Source organism: Heterocephalus glaber, unplaced genomic scaffold, assembly GCF_053883595.1.
Source record: "Heterocephalus glaber isolate CG9 unplaced genomic scaffold, H.glaber_assembly_v1.0 deba00001523, whole genome shotgun sequence".
Classification (NCBI taxonomy): domain Eukaryota; kingdom Metazoa; phylum Chordata; class Mammalia; order Rodentia; family Bathyergidae; genus Heterocephalus; species Heterocephalus glaber.
The window spans coordinates 21,897,275-21,921,812 of NW_028258327.1; the positions used below are offsets into that span (position 1 = coordinate 21,897,275).

Here is a 24,538-nt window from a genome sequence, read left to right on the forward strand (position 1 = left end):
TGTATTATGCAAAAAAGGAAGGAAATACAGATAAATTTTATACCTTGAGTGGTTAAGTTTATGAGTGAAATTATTTTTCGCGTACAATTTTTGGGTATTTTCTATTTTGGCATTTTGGAGTTATCACCAAAAGTTATTTTAAAACATAATAGAGCTGTCTTTGAATAAAAGAGTGGTTAGATACACCTTTTCTAGGAAGATTATTTGTGAATGTGCAGAACATTGTGCTTTTTAGTGTATAGGTGTGATTTTCTTTAAAATATATGTTTGTATTCACACACATGTAAGCATACATTTTATCATATGCTTAAACTATTGCTGGAAGGTTATACAAGAAAACCTAATCCCTTATGGGAATAGAGGTAGTAGGTACATCAATTATGAAATTTTAAAAAAAGATATGTGTGTGTATATATATATATATATATATTTGTATGTCTATATGATGTGCACAAATAAGTAAAAATTATTGAGAGCATACCAGTGGAATTAGAAGACATGAGAGGAAATGCTTAATAAATACTTTTAGTGACCTCTGGACAGGCATTTCACCAGTTAACTTTTAGAAAAAAAAGCTTTAAAAGATATTTTCAGTTTAAAATCTCCTCTGATTATTATGGAGTCTATATGTGTTTTGTTTTGTTTTGCTTTTGACAGGGTCTTGTTATGTAGTTCAGGCTGGCCTTGAATTCACTGTGTAGCTAGGTTTGCAGCACTGTGCTGATCCTCCTGCCTCAGCCTCTCAAGTGCTGGGATTATAAGCGCCACCAGGCCTGGCTAGTATGGAGTTTTGAAGCTTTCACTCCATGTGGTTACACTTAGAATAATATGCTTTTTGGAAATTATTTTTTGCTTTGTGTAGTCTTGAAATATTTGATTCCTAAATATTTTTCAAGGTGTTATTTAGTATATACATTTTATTTCAGCTGGTGAGGTGGTACACAGAAGTAATCCCAGCACTGTGGAGGCTGAGGCAGGAGGATTTAGAGTTAAAGGGTAGAATAGGCTACATAGGAAGTTCAGGGCCACCCTGGACTGCATAACAGATCCTGTGTCAAAAGCAAAACAGAACAGAACAAAACCAAAAAAATTTAGGGGTTGGGTGATGCAGCTCAGTGGTAAAGCATGTGTTTAATGTGCATGGAGCCCTGGGTTCTGTCTAGCACCAAATCAAAACAAAACAAAAACAGAAACCTAAAACCTCATGCAAAGTAATAGTTACTAACTTTATTAATACTTATCATCCAACTTCAAAATTATCTCAAAAAAGTAAAATGTTTTCTCCCTCCTAGAATTTGAAGCAAATCCCATATGACATTTTATCTATAAATATTTCAACATGTACCTCTAAAGGATAATTTCTTTTTCTCTTTCATAACCACAGTACCAGTTCACATTAAAAAAACAAAAACTTCTTTTGGTGATACTGGAAATTGACCTCAGGGAATGGTAAACTACAGCTCCCATCCTTTTATTATTTTATTTTGTTTGAATTTATTTTTGGTACCAGGGATCAAACTCGGGACCTTGCTCTTGCGAGGCAGGTGCTGGAACCACTGAACTAAATCCCCGGCCCTATTCTTTTATTTTGAGACAGAATCTTTATAGTTGTCCATCCTGGCCTTAAACTTGCAGTCCTCTTGGTTCAGCCTCCTGAGTAACTGGGATTACAGGTAGGCACAACCATGCTTAGGTCCAGCTTCCTCTTTTTTTTTTTTTTTTTTTAAAGTTTTTTGGGACAAGGTCTTTCTGTGTACTCCAGGTTGGCCTTGAACTCACTATGTAGCCCAGGCTGGCCTCAAACTCACAGTAATCTTCTTGCTTCAACCTCCCAAATGCTGAGATTACAGCCATGCACCACCACCCCCGGCATACAACTTCCTTTAAAAAAATTTCTCTCCTAAAATCTTTGGTTTATCTATTTGAGAAGTAAAAATTATACATATTTATTTTGTACATGATGTTTTGACATGTGTACATCATAAAATGGTGACTCAAGGTATTTAACATACATATCACCTTATATTTTTATCATTTTTTGTGGTAAGGACACTTAAAATCTAGTTTAAGCAGTTTTCAAATATAAAATATATTATGAACTGTTATCTGATATCCATTTAGTGTTCAGATTTCTCTGAATTTATAAGAAGTCCCCTAGCATTTTATAATAAAAAAATTTCAAATACACAGCAGAGTTGAATTTTATAGTAAACACTTGATTATGTGATGCCTAGATTTAACCATTAACATTTTTACTGTTTGCTTTTTTTTTTTTTTTTTTCCTGAAGACTCAACAGTGGTCCTCCTGCATCAACTTCCCAAGTGCTGGGATCACAGGCATTCGACGCCACACCTGGCCTGCTGTTTGCTTTGTTGTGTGTCTGTCTGTCTGTTACTCTGTTCCTCAAATGACATTTTTTTTTCCAGTATGGGTCAAATTCAGGACCTTGCGCTTGCCAGGCAGGCAGGGCAGCCTCATCAAACTACGGGGCAGTTAGCAGCACCACTGAGCTATATCCCTGGTCCTACATGACTTATTTTTCATAGTTGCTTACAGTTAATCAAATTAACGTCTAAATAGGATCTTTAACCTGAAAGTTGCCCTTCCTTTTTTTTTTAACTTGTTTATTTCTTGAAGAAACTGTCATTTGTCCTGCAGAGTTTTCCATAGTCTGGTGTTTTGTTTTGTTTTGTTTGTTTTGAGACAAGGTCAGGCTGGTCTAGAACTCACTGTGTAGCTAGCCCAGGCTGGCCTTGAACTTGGAGTGAGCCTACTGCCTCAGCCTCCTGAGTGCTGGGATTACAGGCATGTGCCATCATGTCCAGCCTCCGCAGTCTGCCTTTTGATGATTGCATCCTTTAGTGTTTTTGGACATCTTTTGCCTCTGTACTCCTTCTAAACTAATAGTTGGCTCAACAGGCTTCATTTTTAAAAAAAGTTTTCTCCATTATGATTATAAATATAAAGATGCTGAACTATTTTAAATGTACTTTTTTTTTTAAATAGGGTCTCCCACTGCCCTTGAACTCATTATATATCCCAGGCTGGCCTCGAGCTCATGGTGATCCTTCTGTCTCAGATTCATGCCTGGCTTAAATATATCTGCCTTATGATGTTTTTTTTTTTTTTTTTTTGGTACCAGGGATTGAGCTTGGGACCTTGCGCTTTCGAGGCAGGTGCTGGAACCACTGAGCTAAATCCCTGGCCCTGATGTATTGTTATTTTTTAAATTTACTTATTGAGGTATTGGGAATTGAACTCAGACTTGCACATACTGGGCAAGTGTTCTTCTATGGAGTTATATCCCATGCCCCATGATATATTTTTATTTTATAATATACTACTGGTTTTAGTTAATGTTTTATTTAGTATTCCCTATCTATAGTTACAAGTAAAATAAACCTAGTGATTTTCTTATATTGTCTGTCTGATTTAGGAATTAAATAATTTTTTTTTGGTGCTAGGAATTGAACCTAGGACTTCTGGCATGCTAACCATGTGCTCTACTACTGAACAACATCCAAATCCCTGTATTAGTTTTTTAAAAAAATAAGCAGTTTTTTGTTTTTCTGAAACAGATTGTAAAAGGTAGGCATTATCTGATTCATGAAAACTTGGTAAAATCCTTTGGGCTGGGAGGCCTTTTTTTTTTTCTAGCTGAAACTATGATTGTTACTTTAGTTTCTTTAATATTTGTTCTATTCAAGTTCTGTAGTTCTTTATTCACTAATTTTATTATCTATTTTTTTCTAAAAATGTTTTCATGTAGTTTTTCCAATTAATATATAGTTGTTCTTTGTCTCACTGTTTCACTTACAGCTGTTGTTTTTTATTCTGTATTTTCTGTATTTTGTGTCCTGTCCCTTTTTTTGTTGTTTTTCTATGATCTGTCCTGCTAGAAGTCAGAAATTTGCTTTTGTTGTTGTTGCTGATGTTGCTACTGGGGATTGAACCCAAGGCCTTCACACTGAGTTACATCCTTATTTTTAATTTTTTACACCCTTATTTTTAATTTTTCATTTTGAGACAGGGTCTCACCAAATTGCTAAGTTGCCGAGGCTGGTCTTGAACTTGGAATCCTCCTGTCTAAACTGGGATTAAAGTGTACACCTCTGTGCCCAACTGAAGTTTGTCTTTTTTTTTATTGCCTGTGATTTTGAAAATTTCCAAGCATATGTGGAAAGAAGAGTATTACGAACTTTCATGTACCCATTGTTAAACTTCAACAACTATCAATATTTTGCAATAGTTTTTTGGTCTGACTTTCTTCCTTTGTAAAAAAGTTTCTTTACTAAATCATAATGTTTTATTTAGTTAGTTTTTGTGGTAGGGATGGAACCTAGGGCTTTTGCATTGAGCTATACACCTATCCCTTTTTACTTCATTTTGAGACAGGGACTCATGATGTCAGTAAATTTTCCAAGCTAGGTTGAACTTCCAGTCCTCCTGCTTCAGCCTCCTAGACTGCTGGAATTACAGGCCTGCAGCAGCACACCTAGCACCAAACCATAATTTTACAAATTTAGCAGTAATTGGTTAATATCACTTAATAATTAGTGCATTTGGCTCATAGTTTCAGTCCATGATGGCTGGCTCCAAGGTAGAGATGTCATGGCAGGAGCTGTTTTCTTCCTAGTGGCTAGGAAGCAGAGCAAAAGAGTGTCAGAGAGGAAGGGGCAAGGGGGCAGACATAGATATCAAAGCCATGCTTCTATGATCTACCCCAGAGACAGCTAGAAGTATGCTCTACAATTCCCAGGTAGACCCAAAGCCAGTCAACTTGGCGCTCCACCTTAACCGACACAAAGGCCACAAAGTTTCAAGAGGCATTCTGCAGCTATAGCAGTTTTTTGAGTGGGTGGCAATGTTTATGTTTTAAGTGCTGAGGATTTTTAATAATAGGTGTACAGTGCATGTTTCTCAAGTGTGGGATTGTCCTGAGAGCCTGGTGACCAGGCAGTTTCATGTTTCTGAATGACTTGGTTTTTGCCTCACAACTTTTCTTCTTATTTAGTCCTTGTTTATAAGATATAAGCACCTTTTCATTTGTCTTCTAATTCTCTTATGGTTGAACTCCCTTCCCCAATTCTGAACTCTCAAGTCCTCAGTTTCTTCTACACTTGGTAATATATCTGGGAAGAATCTGAGATGGATATGAAGCTTTACCGGTGGGCTTCCCTTTTCTCACAAATTGTAGCCCTGCATCTCTTGTCAACCATTGCCTGGAAATAGGCATGCATATGCCTGGAAATGCTGCATATGTTTTGTCCACTTATGTTATTGGTGATGGAAAGGAAAATCTGGTACTAAGGTACCAGAATACCTCTGGTATTCTTTGAACCATGTGCCATCTGTCTGTTTTTCTCACTGATAGTAATCTCTAGGTCAGTTGTGCTTTAAAGAAAATTGGCTCTTGGCCTGTAGACCTCCTTTTTTCTTTTCCCCAGTCCTGGGGAGTGGACTTGGCACCTTTCCACTGAGTTACATCCCCATCCCTGTTTATTTTTTATTTTGGGAGAGGGTCTCACTAAGTCTCTAAATTGCCCAGACTTAACCTTGCAATCTTCCTCTGAGATTATAGGCATGTACCACACTCTCCTCTCTTTGCAATTCTGCCATCATTCTAGGTGATCTCGGTACTTATGGGAACAACCCATCAGGTAATCTGGTCTATCTTTAGGTGATTCCTCTTCAGCTTCCCACTTGTATTGTCATAATCATTTGTTATCACTAAAAATTGCTTCACCTCTGAAGTCTTAAGAATCAAATATCCCACTTGCTGACTACCGTCTACTTCCCTCAGTCAGTCACACTGTACCAGTTACACTGTACCTGCAACTGTACCTGGTATGTGTGTATGTTGTATGTATGTATGATACTGGGGGTTGAACCTAGGGTCTTCACTCTGAGCTACATCCCCAGCCCTTTTAAAATTTTTTTATTTTGAGACATGATCTCTCTGCTGCTGTGCTTGACATCTCAATTTCCTCCTGATTCCTCTGCTTTTTTTCCTATCTGTTGTCCCTCTTTGGTTGTCAGCTACTCTCCTACAAAATTTGGAGTCATTCTAGCTTAGATTTCATGATTGACTGCTTTATTCATTCTACGGTATCCTTAACTCCCTTCCTTGCTACTTATCTGAGAAAAGCCAGAATTGAATCGGTGATTCTGTTTGTGAAAACTCAATGCTGCTGGAGAAAATTCCACAACTGAAAATTCACTTTTCAGCTTCAGTACTGCTCAGCAGTTACTGAGGATAACCCTCTTCTCACCAGCAGCTATTTCAGAACTTTCCCGTTCTTGTAGAACTTATGATCATGCTTTCTTTGCCCTTTACTCTCAACATCTCCTGTTTTCATAAAAGATCTGTTCTCAAATCTATCAATGTAACTGCATCCTGATCTATCTGTTCTGTGATGTCAGGGAAGAGGCATTTTTCCCTTTTATTTCTTCCATTTAGGTTCTGAATCCCAACTCTTTTCCTGTCTTCTTTAGGATGTTATTCAGTATTATTTTTATTTGTTTGTATTTTCTATTTTATCTCCTTTTCTCTTATGAGTATTTGTGAAAGCCAGGTGTGGTACACACTTGTAATCCCAGGGAGTCTGAGGCTGGAGGATCTTGAGTTCAAGTCCAGCCTTGGCTACTTAGTGAGTTCAAGGCCAACCTTAACTACATATCAAAAACCTTGTCTCAAAAAAACAAAACAAAAACAAATATATATACATATATATATATGAGATCAGATTTTTACCAAAACCTTTTTCTTATTCTTTGAACTCACTATGTAGTCCAAGCTGGCATTGTCTAGTACAAAGTAGGTACTTTGTGCAAAAAAAATTTGTTTTTGCTGATATATAGTCAGAATTTTGTTGGAGTGTGACTATAATGCATATCATTAAAGGTATTTTGAGAGAATGTAGTATGGAGTAGTTAAAGCATGACAGCATAGGTACTAAATTATGAAATGTTGAGAATTTATATTTATACTTTAAATGAAATTGCGTATTTGCTGACATATATTTCATGATTATATTTAATAAAACATTACAGAAAATGAATCATAATTGGAAAAATTGCATCTGATTGGTAGGTGCTTAATGAATGCCTACTAAATCAAAACAGGGATGATTTAGTGTTATGCATTTTCTTTGGTTCTAATTATTATTTTTATTTATTTCTAAGGTATCTTCATGTTTTGATGATATTTTGGTCATTTGTTGCTGGAGTTGTTACATTCTACTGCTCATTAGGACCTGATTCTCTCTTACCAAATATATTCTTCACAATAAAATACAAACCCAAGGTAAAATTGTGTTTTTCTTTTAAGTTAGTATGTGTGACCCTATGCTTTTTAATATTTACCATGAAAGCATATTAAAGCAATGATTTTTAAAAGTCTGTTTACTGTTATTTATTAATAGAAGACATAAAGTCCCTCAGAAACTTTTCAAAATGAAATTTATTTGTGTGAATATGTATTCCATCACATTCTTGCCCTCTTTTTCAGGACTACAGTTATAGAAGGAGCTATAAAAAGAAAATATAAACTTGTCAGGGACTTGGGAATCTATCATTTTAGAGAGTCCTCTGACTATATATTCACTGTTCAGACAGTAAGTTAAAACAGATTCCCAAGCCTAGTTGTACAGTAGAATCGCCTATTGAGTCTTCAGAAATATAGAGGCTCAGAGCGACCCTGCATCACTATAAAAAATGGGCTGGGGATTTAGCTCAGGGCAAATGCCTTGGGTTCAATCCTCAGTACCACAACAAAACAAAACAAATTCTTGGTCCCTGCCACCAGATTTTGATGGAATAGTTCTAGGTTAAAGCCTTGTAATTAATAGTTAAGACCTTTGTAGGTGATTCTGAGGCATTCCACACAGTTAAGGAATTCTGGATTAAATAATTTAACTCTGTGTTGTCTTTTTTATGGTGCTAGGGATTGAACCTAGGGCCTTGCACAGGTAAGGCAAGCACCCTATCACTCAGCTACACTCTGTTAATTTCTTAAATATCTCTGTGTACCATAGAAACAGAAATAATTAGCCAATTTATGTAACCAAAATAATTTGTATTTCTGAAATTTAATAAAGGTAGTAGTATATGGAATTGTCAAAAGGCAAGGTTTTGGTCATAAATCAGGACTTTGTGTGATCTCTCTTTTTCTTTTTTTCTTTTTTTGTGCTGAGGGCCTCACTCATCCTAGGCAAGTGTTCTAGTTCTGTCCCTACCACTAAGTGGAATGTCTTGACATCTTACTTGACTAAGTTGCTCCAGTCCCTTGTCTCAGGTTTGTTAGTATTTCTACTCATAAGAAACACAACTGACAGTATGCAGGGAATCTTGCTAGTTATGTATCTTCTTCCTCATTCAAAGTTTTGGAGAAATAGAAGATCATTTTTTCTTATTGTGTTTGTAGTAGAGTCTCTCATTCAGTTTATAAGTACTCATAACGTGACTTTAATCGAGCTTGGAAATCGCTTAGGTATTGTAAAATCATCAAGTGGTTTTTTTCTCTGTTAGAATCGTAGTTTAGCAAGTATTATTTATTATAAAGAATGATTTCATTGTTAGAGCAGACCAAAAAATATCCTCTGGATTTCTTTTTTTTGTTTTGTTTTGTTTTGAGAGGTGAGGTCTTTATTATATAGTTCAGACTGGCCTTGAACTTTATGTAGCCCTGGCTGACCTTGAACTCTGTACTCCAGCTTCAGCTTCCCAAGTGCTGGAATTGCAGGCATGTGGCACCACACCTGGAATGAATTTCTATTAAAGTGAAAAAACTTTTGAAAAGTTGACTCTTTTTTTTTGGTACTGGGGATCAAACTTGGGACCTTGTGCTTGCAAGGCAGGCGGAGGAACCACTGATCTAAATCCCTGGCCCTGAAAAGTTGATTCTTTGTGGCAAAGATAATATGTAAAGTTATGACAAATTTCTCTCTCTCCCTCCCTCCCTCTCCCTCCCTCCTGTTTTTTAGCAGTTGGGACTTCAAGAATTATTTCCTCAAGGTCATAGCTGTGCTGTTTGTGGTAAAGTGAAATGTAAACGACATAGGTAAGTTAAGCATTTCTTATTTGTTGATCTTTCTAGTTACATTTTGTATTACAAGTTATTTAATTGTATGTGTGTGTCTTTTTTTTAAGGCCATCGTTACTTCTTGAAAACTACCAGCCATGGATAGACCTAAAAATTTCTTCGAAGGTTGATACATCTCTCTCAGAGGTGACTGGTTTAATTAATATTGCCAAATAGAGTCATGTGTTATTTAATTATGGGGATATGTTCTGAAAATTGCATTGGTAAGTAGTTTCATTCATGTGAGAACATCACAGGATTACTTGATAGTTCAGTGGAAATGGACTCACGTTGTCGTCAAGAGCTGTGGTAAATATGAGCTCTGTGCGGCTGCTGCCAGCCTGATGCGGCAAACTGTTTTGTAGTAAAGTGGGTTTTTTTTTTTTTATGAGTAGACTGTTTCAGTATTTATCTAAAGTAACAAAAAGTATAGTAAATATATAAACCAATAATAATTGTCACTTATTATTATCATGTATTAATATAGTATGTATGATTGTATGTGCTGTACTATTTTATGACTGGCAGGTTAGTAGGTTTGTTTATACTAGCATCACAATAAACATGTGAACATTGCATTGTACTATAGCAGCTACGACCGCAAAAGGTGATAGGAATTTTTCAGGTCTTTTATAATCTTTTGGGACCACTATTTTGATGTCCATCATGATGGAAATGTCATTTGGTGCATGACTGTATATGCAAACAAAAAAATGTTAAATACCTATGAAAAATTTTTCTAGATAGTTTTATTAAAAAATTTAATCATGGAGTATCTCAATGCCACCTAATAAGTTCTGAGCTAGGTAGTTGACTTTTGCAAAATAAGTAGCTTGAATAGTAAGCTATTCCTGATTAACCTTGGATCCCAGATTTAAATAAGCATTTTTACCTGGTTACTGCTTACTTCCTATAAATACTGTAATACATATCTTTATGATAGGCAGGAAGAAATAACCGCTTTTTAATTCCCAAAGAAGCATTGTATTTCTTACTGAATTATGACCCCAGTTTTGACACTAACTGAAGATAGAACAAAGAATGGGGTAATTTTCACTATTTCTGCATAATAATAGGAATAGAACATTTGTTCTCTGATCTTTGCTGTAGTCACATTTTGTATATTCTTTTTTTTGGTAACATACGTGTGTTAGTTATTTGTTCTAGAGACTTGTCTTTTTCGTGAACTGAGGAACCCTCAGATTCTTAGAGGTAGGGAATGGGGGTCTCATTTGTTCCCAGCATCAAGTTTAGGGTCACATGTATTATTGGTAGCCGATAGATATGTGTTAAATTAAACTGAATGCTAAGTAGTTGAAGAGCTGTATTTGGCATCTGAATCCTGCCTAAGTGTCCTTTATCCTTATTTGACTAAAGGTAAGCTACATATAATGCCATTAATGCTTGGCATTTTTCTTCTTCATTCATTTTCCAAGGCCCTTTTCATCTCCAAGGTTTGCTGATTTAAGATAATACTGTCTAGTATGGTAGACACATGGTCTGGGCACATGTGGCCATTAGTGAAAAATTGAAATGTGCTAGTCCAAATTGAGATGTCATATATATATATAATGTACATATATATCAGAGAAGGATGACTACATTTGCCAGTCTGAGACTGGGAAAGTGTATTTCAGGATGGTAGAGCTCTTGAGAGGAAAGAAACAGACTCTGTGTCAAAAAAAGGCAATAGGAAAGGAATGAAATAATAAATATTTTTAGATCACTTTGCCACCTCTTTGGAGGTTGGAGGAGAGCATGTTTGGAAGCAGGGAGATTAATTTAGAGGATATTGTGGCAACACGAGTGATGAGATGATGACATGAACAGTGGTGCTGTAGAAGAGAGTGGCTTAGCATGTAAAACTAGTGAGTTGTTGATTGATTGGATGCAGGGTATAAAGGAAAACCAAATGTTAAGAACTTTCCAGTTTCAGTATCCTATTAATTGTTTTAATGTGTTTGTCTAATGTGTCTAATGTTTGTCTAATGTGTTTTCTTTTCCCAAGAAATAAAATTCTTAATTTTTGTATTAAAAACCCAAATTATTGCTTCTTTAGTATTTAATTAGAAAATCTACAACTTTTATTACTGCTACAAGATAAAGCTTAAGTTTGGCAAACATATTGGTAAGATACATTGTTTCATTCTCTTCCTTTTAAAAAAAATTTTTTTTGAGGCAGGGTCTCACTCTGTAGTTCAAGTTAGTCTTGAACTCACTCTGTAGCCCAGGTGGGCCACTAATTTTCAGTGATCATCCTGCCTCACCTCAGCCTCCAGAATGTAGGAATTATAGGTGTGTACCACCATGCTTGGCCCTGTTGCTTTTGTTTTTTGAGAGAGGGTCTTGCCTGTAGTTCAGGCTGGCCTTGAACTCACTGTGTAGCCCAGGCTGACCTTCAACTCATGGTGATCCTCTTGCCTCAGCTTCTCAAATGTTGGGATTACAGGCATGCATTACCTGTTGCGCTTTTTTTGGTACCAGGGATCGAACTCAGGACCTTGGGCTTGTGAGCCAGGTGACGGAACCACTGAGCTAAATCCCTGGCCCCCTGTTGCTTTTTAAAAACACATAGGGGTTGTTTTCCTTTGTTGTTACATTTTCACATTTAACTTATATACTGATTTTAAATGTATAGCTTAATTTTTCATGTAATTAGCGTGCGGATCATGAAATAGAACATTCCTGGTACCCTAGAATTTCATGTTCCCTTCCAGTTGCAGTTTTTCCTTCAAAGCTGACCAGGGACATCTAATTTTTACACCTTGGAGAAGTCTGTTTCTTCATTTTTTTCCTAAGAATTCTGACTTACAGAGAAACTTAAGAATGGAAAGAATCGGGCTGGGCATTTAGCTCAATGGTCCTGCCGCCTGCCTTGCAAGCACAAGATCCTGAATTCAATCCCTGGTACCAAAAAAAAAAAACAACCCAGAAGAACAAAAACAAAAAAAAAAGAATGCAAAAAAATCAACCAATTATTTTCTTTTATCCATAGAATTTTTTTGCTTCATTAAAGCTTTAGAATCAGAAATAATTTATTTGTGTTTTTATTTGATTATGAGAATATTTAGAAATAAATATGTGTCATTCTAAAAGAAATTGTTCCTTTTTATGGAGTTTTATGTTTTTCCTGGTATTTTTTCATGTGTTCTTTTTGATCTTCAAAACTATGTAAAGTTGGAATATGCATTTTGTTATGAAAAAAGTATGATATTACTGTCAATATTTGGGATAATAAAATTTTTTTGGTAATACTATATATTACTAAGTAGTACTGTTTATTTTTCCAGAATTAATTTTATTTTTCTTTAAAAATGATTTTTATTCAGGTTCTTGAATTAGTGTTGGAAAACTTTGTTTATCCATGGTACAGGTATGTTCTTCCTCTGCGATCTTTTTTCTTTAACACAATTAATACCATAAGTGTGCTCATGATGTGTTTTCAGAATAAGTGAGGATTTGTCAACATTTTAGGCCAAGTCTTTGTTGTGCGGGGCTGTGTTGTGCATTATAGGACCTTAAGCAGCACTCCCAGCCTCTTTACATTTATGCTAGAAGTTTTGCTAGAAGTTATGTAAGTTATGCTAGAAGTTATGCTTCCTTCCTTTTCCTCATCCCTGTTCTGACTACCAAAAAACATCCTCAGAGATTACAGAGTATTACCTAGAAGGCATAATTGCTCTAGTTGGGAATCATTGATGTAGGCAGTGTGATGTAGAGAGTTAACCAATAACTTAGTGATAGTAAAGAGAAGACACCTAGCCTGCTTTTCGAAAGAACACTAACTTGAACTTGTTTTCCCCCCTCTGGTAATCCTTTTTTTTTTTGACACAGGGTCTTGTTAAGTTGCCTAGACTTAGGTTTGAACATGTGAACCTCTTGCCTTAGACTCCTAGAATGCTGGGATTACAGGCATGTACCACCATACCTGCTGATTTGTAGAATTTATCATTTATAAATGTATTGGTTTAATAATTTTATACAGTTTTTACATTTGAAATAATTGTGCTTTTGAGAGGAATATCTATATTTAGATGTTTCATTAAATTGAAAAATAATTTCACTTGGGTTTAGTGGTGTGTGCCTGTAATGCCAGCACTTTGGCGGGGGAGGCAGGAGGATCACCATGAGTTCAAGGCCAGCCTGAGCAGCAGAGTTCAAGATAAACCTGGACTAGATGCTGTCTCTAAATAAATAAATGAATAAATAAATAAATAAATGGTAATTTCAATAGATTGTAAAGTTAATACTTTTTTTCTAAAATAAGTCTAAATATGTCTTGCATTTGTAATTTAAGGCAAGCTAATGGTGAAGCCTTTTGTAAAATGAGTCCTTTTCTAAAGATACCCTTATTTCACCTCACTACTGAATTATGATTATTTAGGTACAAAATCAGGTTATATTTCTAAGAGGTAAGTTACATAATTTCTCTTCGATCTAGTTGGGTTTTTTTTGTTTTGTTTTTTCCTGGAACTGAGGATCAAACTCTGGACTTTGGGTTTGCCAGACAGGCACGGTGCCACTGAGTTAATCCCAGCCCTTGATCTAGTTATTAATGCAGTCTGCTTTCTTGGGAAGCATGGTTGATACAATTGTCTTTATTCTGACAAGAAACTTAGTGGTTTGGCCTGTCTTCAAGTTCAGGATGTTGCCACTACACGTATCTTTTTTTTTCTTGGGCTTGATTAGGGAGATAAGCTAATTCTTCAGGGAAATGCAAAGTACCTCCTCAGATGAAGTTTGTAAAAATTTTGGTTTAAAAATGTTTGAGTTTCGTTCATTTTCTTTTTCAAAAGGAGCGTGCTTATACCCACACTCACAAACACTTACATACATATTTACTTTTAGAATTATATTATTTCAAATATTTCGAGCTAACTTAAAATTTTGTATTTTATTGTTTCTCCAAAATTATTGTTTGTTTGAGATTTCTTTGATGATGGTTGGAAAATAAACTTAGTTGTAAAAATGACTGTTTGCATACATATGCTTGCAAGATAATATATGCTACAATTTACTTAATGATTTATGTTCTGGTACTAGAATTATGAGAGATGTTTCTCTTTTATACAGTAATTCTAGTCTGCAATGGAATGCATTATTTATGAATTTAAAAATAGCATAAGTGAATGGAAAAAAGAAAAAATTCTTTTCTTGTTTTCAAGAAGGTGAAACTGTGTATCTCTAAACTTCTGAGTGTTTTTCTCCTCATTTGAAGGGATGTTACGGATGATGAGTCCTTTGTTGATGAACTGAGAATAACATTACGGTTTTTTGCATCTGTTTTAATACGAAGGATTCACAAGGTATATATTTATAATGAGAAGTTTGGAGATTTCAGGCTGTTTTATTATGAAAGATGATTTTAAGTCTTATTTTTTCCTATACTGCATATATTTGTTTTTACTTTTTTAAAATTAAAAATTCATGAATCACTTTTGACCTATTAATCAGTTTTGCTTTCTTTAGTACTTATTTATATTGGTTTATCAAAATGAGAAATGGAGACTTTAGAAAAAAGTCATGTTTCATTTAGATGAATTTATTGATTAACTGGCAGTTGTAATCCGCTTTTAAAATTTTGAGTTACATTTTGTATATGTTTGTATCTTTTCCTTTATATTGTAGTGTGCTGCTTCTAGACATATATTTATCTACTGCTTTGTCAGTGCAGTAGGACTGAGCATATTGACAGTGAATTGATACATGCTTGCCATTAATTAATGAGTTAAAGATTATTCATGTTAAATGTTTCTGTATCCGTTTGAGAAATGAACAGTATATTCATCCAGTTCACAAAAGAAAAATATGAAATAGCCAATGAACAATTGAAAATATATTCTCTTACGTTAGATAAAAGTTGTTAAGAGATATTATTCTTTTACCTATTAGATAGGGAAAGATAAAAAAGAATGTTCATATCTAGTAATGATAATTAGAGGAAATAGCAAAAGAAGTGCAAATCCAAATTGGTATCTTATACTTGGCAATCTTTAATGTACTTAAATATACTTAAAAGATGTTCCTGGGTGTGATGGTGCATGCTTGTCATCCTAGCTGTTTGTTTGTTTTGGTAGTGGAGATCAAACTCAGGACCTTGCGCTTATGAGGCAGGTGAGGCAGGCACAGGCTGCCACTGAGCTAAATCCCTGATCCAGTTTCTTTGTTTTTTGCATTTTTGAGACAGGCCCTTGCTTTGTAGTTCAGACTGGCCTTGAGCTTGCCATGTACATTAGGCTGGGCTCAAACTCACAGTGATTCACCTGCCTTGATCTCCCAAGTGCTGGAATTGTAGACATGCATCACTGTGCCCGAAGTAGGTGGGAAGCTGAGGCAGGAAGATCGTAAGTTTGAGCCCAGCCTGGGCAATTTAATGACTTAGTGAGACCCTGTTTCATAATAAATTTATTTATTGATAAATGAAAACAGGAGTAGCTCAGCACTCCCCAGGTTTAGTCTCCAGTTTAAAAAGAAAGAGACTTAAAATTCTTATACTACCAAATTCAATTCCATTTTTATAAAATATTTTAAGGAAATAATAAAAAAATTTAAACAAATGTAAAGTAATTCAAATATGTGTATAAAACTCAAAGTTTTATTGCAGCATAATTTGTAATAAGGAAAACTGCTATCTGGTGATTGGATTATTAGTTGGGTAAATGTAATAATGCATCCTAACTTAGAATTCTACAAAATTGTGAAAAATCATTTGGTAGAATAATGCTTGTTTACATGGGAAAATATTTATTAAGTGGAAGAGACAAAAATATTATGTGTGGTGTTTTTCACTTTGAAAATAAAGCTCAGACATATTAAACTTGTTAATATTTAAGGACATATATATATGTCCTTAAAATTGTTAACATTTATTGTGTTACAATAATGGTGAGCTCTTGCTGAATTTGGATTCTGAATTTTTTTTTTTTTTTTGGTATGGGGATCAAACTCAGAACCTTGTGCTTGTGAGGCAGGCAGCAGAACCACTGAGTTAAATCCCCAGCCCTGGGTTCTGAATTTGGATGCTGACTTTGTACTTCTTTCTGTTTGCCATGTTTTATTTTTAGTTTGCATTATGTATTTATGATTTTTGATAAAAGTTGATGTTTTAAAAAACTTTCTGGGGCAATTGTTTCATGATACACTAAGTGCAATAAATAATAAGTAATATCAATATGGTTGATGTAGACATGGAAGTAATGATTTAAGATAAATTGTGTTCTTCGTAATAAATTAGTTAATAGGCATTAGTTAATAGAACAATTCTATGTTAGTCTTTGAGATAGCCTAGTGGATTCTAAAATAATAGCACCTCATATTTGAAGTATTAACATTTAGTTGATAACGTTATTTGATATGTTATTACATATTGTTTGATAAGAGCTTTACAGTAATTTTATTTAGTTAGATACAGAAGAGCTAAACTTTGAACTTAGGTATAAAATAGTATTGAGCCATACTGTAGCCTAAAACATCATTCATTTTAGTTAAATGCAATATTTGGTCCCTGAGTTTCTTTATGGGAATATGAAAATGTGTAAGTGAGGCATTTACCTCCTAAGAATCTATTTTTAAGAGATATGTATCAATTAACCAATTTAAAGTATATATTTTAGTGGTTTTTAGCATATTCACGTCACACAGCTATGCAGACATCACCACAAACATCACAGAGCTATGTAGATAATCACCACAATCAATTGTAGCACATTTTTATAACTCAGAGACTTTATACTCTTTCACCATAAACTTCACCACTCCTATCTCACCCCTAGCCATTTATAATTCTACTTTCTCAGCCCTAGCCATCCACAATTCTATTATCTTTTTTTAAAAAACAACAAAACAAAACTTGTATTTATTTATTTTATTTTGTACTGGGAATCGAACTCAGGACCTTGTGCCTGTGAGGCAGGCTGTGGAACCACTGAGCTAAATTCCTGGCCACAATTCTACTTTCTGTCTCTATGGATTTGTCTATTCTGGACATTTCATAAAAATGGAATCATACAACATGTGGCCTTTTGTGACTGGTTTCTTTCATTTACCATAATGTTCTCCATGTTTTTAATCTATGTTTTCGTGTTGTGGCATATATTAGCATTTCATTTTTAATGGCCAAATAATATTCTCTTGTGTGGATATACCATAATTTGTTTATCTACCCATTCTTAAATTGATGGACATTGGATTATTTCCACCTTTGGGCTATTTGTAACGTATGAGCATTTGTGTACAAAGTTTTTTTTTTTGATGGGTACATGTTTTCCTTTATCTTGGATATATGCTTAGAAGTATAGTTGCTAAGTCAAATAGTAACTGTATATTTAATACTTTGAGGAACTGCCACTGTGTTTTCCAAAGTGACTGCACCATTTACATCCCTTTCAGCCATGTATGAAGGTTCCAGTTTTTCCACATCATTGCCAGAATGAGTTCCCCTCTGACTGTCTGCTCATGCTCTTGCATATCCTGCCCCCCCGCCTCTCCCTCTCTCTTTCTCTCTGTTTCCTTTAATTCTAGCCATCTTATTGAATGTAAGTGGTATCCCTTTGTGACTGATTTTCAGTTACCTGGTACCATTTTATGTTGAGCATTTTTTCACATCCTTTCACATATATCATATATATCTTCTTTGGAGAAATCTCTTTTCAAATCCTTTGGCCATATTTTGCTGGGCTGTCTTTCAGTTATTGATCTTTAAAAATTCTTTATTTTAGATAACATGTCTTTTACCAGAAATACAATTTGCCAATATTTTCTTCCATTCTGAGTTACTGTGTTATATATTCCTTGTTCTCATTTTATCTGCATCTGTCTTGGGGGATGAGTGGGTCATTCATCATATCAATTTTATATATAATTATGTCAGTATCAGAGGTAGTAAATGGTCGTCTTAATACTATTATGATCTATCTTTCATATCCTTGTTCAGTAAGGTAATTTGGAAGTTTGACCATATCAAAAACAAAGCATCATTTAAGGTCTATATTTTTTATATCAAAATTTAGTGACAAATGCATTAGTTTTTGACTCTGACCTGAACACTTTAAAATGAAACTTAAAGATGAAATCTTCATGAGTATTCTCAGATAAGATTTTATAAAGTGTTTGAAAGTTATTTGATAAATTGAGACTACGATAATTTATTATCATTGAGAACCAGGTGACCAAAGATAAGTGAAGAGTAATGTTATTTTAAAATGAGGTGTTAAGGGCCGGGGATTTAGCTCATTGGTTCTGCCGCCTGCCTCACAAGCGCAAGGTCCTGAGTTCGATCTCTGGTACCAAAAAAAAAAAAGGAGGCATCATACTAGCAAAAATATCCCCATTTATTGAACGTGTTTGATCTTGTGCAGCAAACTCCTGTGGGTTTCACCAGCAGATCACCAAAATGCGAGGGCTTTATGAGCCATCACACCTAGCAGGTTCATCACCCTGTGGTTTTCTCTTTTTCTTAATATGAATTTTTCCTCATGACTTTGATAAGGGAAAAATACAGGTTAAATTTATGGTGGAAGATAAACCTGCTAAAGCCTAATAAACATACGTTTTCGTAATTTATTTCCAATTTCTAATAGGGAAGACAAGTAACTGGTGATTTTTTTTGGAATGTATTTAAAACTAAGACTGTAAAGAAATAAGATAGAAATAAAGATACTTTGTGGGAAAAATTTTGCTTTTTAAGATATATTAAGGTAAAATTTTCAATAGTGTGGTAGAAAACTGTGATGTTATAGTTGGTATGATCTCGGAATACTTACTGCTTGTAAATTATATTTTTGAAAGATTCTTATTAATGCTTCTAGTTTTAAAATTTTTTATTGTAAATTTATAATTTATAATTATATATTTATGGGATACAGTGATGTTCTGATTTATGAATACTGTATGGAATAATTAAAGCAAGTTGACAATATCCATCACCTCCAATATTTAACATTTTCTATGGTTAAAATTTACTTAAAATTTACTCTTAGCAGTTTTGAAATGTGTATTGCTTTATTATGAGTTATATTCAGTAGATTTCAAGAAAAGCCCACATTCCTCCTAATCTCTAAATTTTAAAATATGTTCCAGTACTTTACATATAGTATCCCTGCCATTGCAACTTAGTGGCAATTTTTTAAAAGTTTTATTTTAATATTGACTTTTCTAGGTGGATATCCCATCTATTATAACCAAGAAACTCTTAAAAGCAGCAATGAAGCATATAGAAGTGATAGTTAAAGCCAGACAGAAAGGTAATACAGTTTTCTACTGCAGTTTATTTACCTACTAAAGAGCGTCTTGATTGCCTCTATTTTGTAGCAAAATAAAAAAATAAATAAAGCTATTATAGATATTGTGTACAAATTTTTTATGTAGGAAAATACTTATTTTTGCAGTATTGGGAATTGAACCCAGAGCCTTATGCATACTAAGCAACCATTCTACCACTGACCTACACCTCCAGCCCAGAAAATGTACTTTTAATATATTTAAAATTTTGTGTGAAAGACCAAAAGCAAAATAAAATATCAGGCTTAAAGTAAATGGAGCCATCTTTTTAGATTTTGTTCATAAATTTCATAAAATACCCACATTATTTTCTCTGACAGTGATGTTACATAATAGAAACAGAATAGTTTGAAAGTTTTTTTGTTGAACCTTTGTAAGAAAGGCGTTGGCCACTATTCATGTCAAAAATAATCCTCAGTTATAAACCTCCATGAAATACAAATTAGATTCATTAATAGCTCTGTAATCAGTCAAATCCATAGAACTAAACTACTAGAGAATTAGAAGGGCTAATTTTATCCAAAGATTCTGCTGTTCTACATATGATGTCGCTAGGTAGGTTTGTGAAAGTTTTCAACTTTTTGATTTTTCATTTGTTTATGAAATTGTTTTCTGAATTCTTCGGCCATATAAATATGCATAATTCAGGAAATAAAAGACTCCTTTCTTCATCTTTACTCAATTCTCTTTTTAATCTGCCTCTTGAGAATAGAAAGTATATAGAAGTTTTCTATGTACATAGATGTTTTCCAAGGCTCTAAGACATGTTGAATATATATGAAGCATTGGCTTAATTTAAATTTAATAATGATTGTATATGGTCTGCAGACTGCCAACAGATAAGACATTTGAAATACTGGTGATTAGTGGGTATTTTTATTCTTTTTGTGTGTGTGTGTGTGTGTTTTTTGAGACAGGGTTTCACTATAGTTCAGGCTGGCCTTGAACTCACTGTGTAGCCCAGGCTGGCCTTGGATTTGTGGCAATCCTCCTGCCTCAGCCTTCTAAGTGCTGGGATCACAGGCATGTACCACCATGCCCAGCTGATTAATGGATTTTATTCTATGCTCTGTTTTTCAATTAAGCCCCCAAACCCACTTTAAAAATGTTTTTCCTGATCTGTTTAATTTCTCATTACCTAGGACTGTAAAAATTTCTCATTTCTGACATATTAAATAGATTCCAGTCTCATAATTTAATCTATATTATATGTGAATGCTTAATTACATCAAATACTACATTTATTTACTTGTTTTATATGATGTTAATAATTGTTTGATAACTGTTTACTGATATGGACCCTGAAGCTCAAAAGAATTGTATCAGTTGTTCATAATTGTATCAGTAACGGGCTGGGGATTTAGCTTAGTGGTTTCGCCGCCTGCTGTCCAAGCGCAAGGACCCGAGTTCAGTCCCTGGTACCAAACAAAACAAAACAAAACAAAACAAAACAAAAAGACTAAGTTGTGCTAAGTCCCAGATTTGCTTCTTATTGATGCAATTTTTTTTTTTTTTTTGGTACCGGGGATTGATCTCGGGTCCTTGAGCTTGCACAGCAGGCGGCGAAACCACTGAGCTAAATCCCAGGCCTCAACTTAGTCTTTTGATTTAATTTTTATTTTTGCTTTCCCATTGCTTTGTATTGAACCCAGAGCCTCACACATGCTAGGCAAAACACTCTACCATTGATCTATATCTCTAAAAGTTCTTTTTTTTTTGAGACAGGGCCTCACCAAGTAATTTAGGCAGGTCTTGAACTTACTGTGTAGCCCAGGCAGGCCCCAAATTCATGGTGATCCTCCTGATTTAGGGAGGGGTTATCAAATAAAAAATGGACTAGGGATGTTGTTCAGTGAGAAGGCTTTGAGTTTCAGTACCGGGGGAAACAAATCCTAAAAGTGTCAGATTATGGAGCATTTCATATTTTGAATTTTTGGAGTAGAGATGCTTGGCCAGTATTTAAAGTTTGAGCTGGGCATGGTGGCACATGGCTGTAATGACAGTACTTAGGAGGCTGAGGCAGGAGGACCACCATGAGTTCAAAGCCAGCCTAGGATACATAGTGAGCTCAAGGCTAGATTGAACTATGTAGAGAGATCCTATCCTAAAAAAAAAAATAGTTTGAAAATATTACTTTGGAGCCTTTTCTTTAAAAAGAAAACTTTCTAGTAATATAACTTTTATCATCGGTTAATATTTATGAAGAAATCTGTATGTTCATGAACTTCTGCCTCCTAGAGTTTTAGACTTCTTACTGGTCTATGTTATATCTAAAGATGCAGAATTTCCCAAGAAATTCTGTAACTGTTTTAAAATTATTGATGAATTTAATGTATAAGCAGGTCAATTAGAAGTTTTTGAGCAGGGTAATTATTGTTTTTGTAGAAGATGAATAAGATATAATAATTTGATAACAAAAGTCTATGTGCTAGAAGACACGTTCTGTAGTTTTTCCCACTAAAAGAAATCATTTGCCAGTGGATGTGGTAGCTTACATCTGTAATCCAGCACTCTGGGAGGCTGAGGCAGTAGGATTGCAAGTTTGAGCCCAGCTTCAGTAATTTAGTGACTTAGTAAGACCCTGTCTTAAAATAAAACATAAAAAGGGCTGGGGATGTAGCTCAGTGATAGGGCTCTGGGTTCAGTCCTGAGTACCAACCCCTCCCAAATCATTTGGTCTTATTTAATTTTTGTAGAGACCTTGAGTTTAAATTCTTGATTGTCCCAGGGGTGAAGAGTCCAATATCAATTTATTGCAGAATAAACACATTTCCCACAAAGAAGAATTTCTGTCATACACTGTTTCTGAAAAATTTTCCTGTGGAATACATACTAAAAAGAGGGGCCAAGAAAGGAATGACTAGAGTAGATGTTCTTATTTGTTAGTAGAAATGCTGAAATTATTTACTGTCTCAACTTGTTTCAGTGTTTAATTTTTTTATATTATAGTAAAAAATACAGAGTTTTTACAGCAAGCTGCTTTAGAAGAATATGGTCCAGAGCTTCATGTGGCTTTGAGAAGTCGAAGAGATGAATTACACTATTTAAGGAAGCTCACTGAATTACTTTTTCCTTATATTTTGCCTCCTAAAGCGACAGACTGCAGGTATAAATAGATTAGAAAATATCATAGTGAATTTATATACTGTGCTATATGTATATTGCTGTGCTTGATCATAATATTCTTGATTATATAAAACTTAGTGTTATTTTATGATGTGAAGAGTTTTTCTTTTTTCTTTCTTTTTTTTTTTTTTGTCGTACCAGGGATTGAACTCGGAACCTTGTGCTTGTGAGGCAGGTGGCAGAACCACTGAGCTAAATCCCTGGCTCAACAGTTTTTCATTTAAAGAAAATAGTTTATCAGGTCTTAAAATGCCAAATTAGATGCTAAGTATTTGTAATATATTGCATTGTTTAGAATTTTTTCTTGAAACCTGATCTTGGAAACCGAAGACAAATATGAATAAAATTGATATTCTTATTTGAGATCATTACATTTTATTTCTTTTATGTTCTTTTTTTTTTTGAGACTGTAGTTCAGGCTGGACTTGAACTCGCTGTGTATCTCAGGTTGACCTTGAACTCTTGGCAATCCTCCTGCCTTAGCCTCCCGAGTTCTACAATTATAGGCATGCACCATCATGCCAGGCTATGTTCCTTTTTAAAAACATATACATTATGGACACTTATAGACAGACTCTTATTACAACTCATTTAATGGAAGACCCTGAGTTCAATCTGTAGTATTACAAAAAACAAAAAATAACCTGTATCCAAATGCTTGGTGTACTCTTGCTTTATGTCTCATTTTAAATTGAGCATTAAGGGAATGCAGTATTTCAGTTCTAACTCTGGCAGTACTTCTGTCTTAGAGGCCTGTTGGCATTTTTGTCTTCAGTGAAATTTTTGTCTCCAAGAAGGCATTATTACAATTTTTTTCTAACAGATTAAGTTGTAGTGTACTGTTGATTATCAAAAGTACTCTTGTAGCATTTGAATTTTGAATTGAACATTTCATAATGTGTGGAAAAGCATGACACACACTGTACAATCTGTGACAGAAAATGGCATGTTGTATTTGTACATGTGGGACCTTAAAGGACATATCCAACTAAGCTGCTTATTGACTGTGAATGACTTTGTTCTTTGCTTCTTGTGCTCTTGTTTCCTGTAGTGCACATATTAATGTTAAAAAATAAAGTTAAAACTCAAAAAAAAATATTCTGTATTTTAGGTTAATTTGTAATACGAATTTAAATATAAGGTGATTGCATTATACTATTAAAATATTATTCTTAGACACTAATTTAAAATATATTAAGCACTTTGATTTTAAAAATTTATTTATTTTAACATTTTAAATATTTCTAGGCAGAGCAGGGCATGGTGATGCACACTTGTAATCCTAGCACTCAGGCGGCTGAGGCAGGAGGATAGCAGGTTTGAAGCCAGCCTGGGTTACATAGTGAGACTTGGTCTTTAAAAAACAAACAAAAATCAAATATTTCTAGGGAGGAATCATTTTAGTACCATGGGAATCACTTGTGAGTTTGATTTAAATGTAGATTGTTGGGGCCCATCCCAGACCGATTGCATTATGGTGTGCATTTTAACAGGGTTTTTAGGTAGTTCATATGCACTTGGAAATTAAGAACAAAAATAAATTAGTAAATATATGTAATTTTTTTCCCCAGATCCCTGACCTTACTTATGAGAGAGATCCTATCTGGTTCTGTGTTCCTTCCTTCTTTGGATTTTCTAGCTGATCCAGTAAGACTTTTTTCTTTTTTTAAAATTCTTTTAATTGTAAAATACACTGAACAGAAAACTATTTTAAAATTTTTGTGGGTACAATTCAGTGGTAGTAAATAAATTCTTATTGTTCTATAACAATCACTCTCACCCATCTCCAGAACTTTTCATCATACAAAACTGAAACTCTAGACCTGTTAAATAATAATTTTTAATTTCTTCCTTTATCCCCTGGCAGCTACCATTTTACTTTCTATCTATGAATTTGGCTACTCCAGCACCTCATATAAGTGGACTCATAGAGTATTTGTCTTTTTTGAGTTTAGGTTATTTCACTTAACATAATATCCTCAAGGTTCTTCCATGTTATACTATGTGTTAGAATTTCCTTCCTTTTAAGGCTAAGAGTCTGGTGTGTGCGT

The 24,538-nt window shown here is 34.4% G+C and overlaps 1 protein-coding gene across 14 annotated transcripts in view; it reads left to right on the forward strand.

Moving 5' to 3' along the window:
- Snx14 (sorting nexin 14) overlaps nucleotides 1-24,538 on the forward strand; it is a 74,782-nt gene that overhangs the window by 2,327 nt on the left and 47,917 nt on the right. For 9 of the 14 annotated variants that reach the window (XR_015441552.1, XR_015441550.1, XR_015441551.1 and 6 more), the window contains exons 2-9: nucleotides 7,187-7,307; nucleotides 8,986-9,062; nucleotides 9,152-9,230; nucleotides 12,413-12,456; nucleotides 14,302-14,389; nucleotides 19,240-19,324; nucleotides 22,311-22,467; nucleotides 24,059-24,134. Coding sequence is in view for 11 of the 14 variants with exons in the window: in XM_087188058.1 (XP_087044184.1) it covers nucleotides 7,187-7,307; nucleotides 8,986-9,062; nucleotides 9,152-9,230; nucleotides 12,413-12,456; nucleotides 14,302-14,389; nucleotides 19,240-19,324; nucleotides 22,311-22,467; nucleotides 24,059-24,134 (727 nt within the window). In the remaining 3 variants the exon portion in view is untranslated. The remainder of the gene's footprint in view (nucleotides 1-7,186; nucleotides 7,308-8,985; nucleotides 9,063-9,151; nucleotides 9,231-12,412; nucleotides 12,457-14,301; nucleotides 14,390-19,239; nucleotides 19,325-22,310; nucleotides 22,468-24,058; nucleotides 24,135-24,538) is intronic. The other 5 variants (XM_087188059.1, XM_087188062.1, XM_087188066.1 and 2 more) reach the window with 3 other exon arrangements.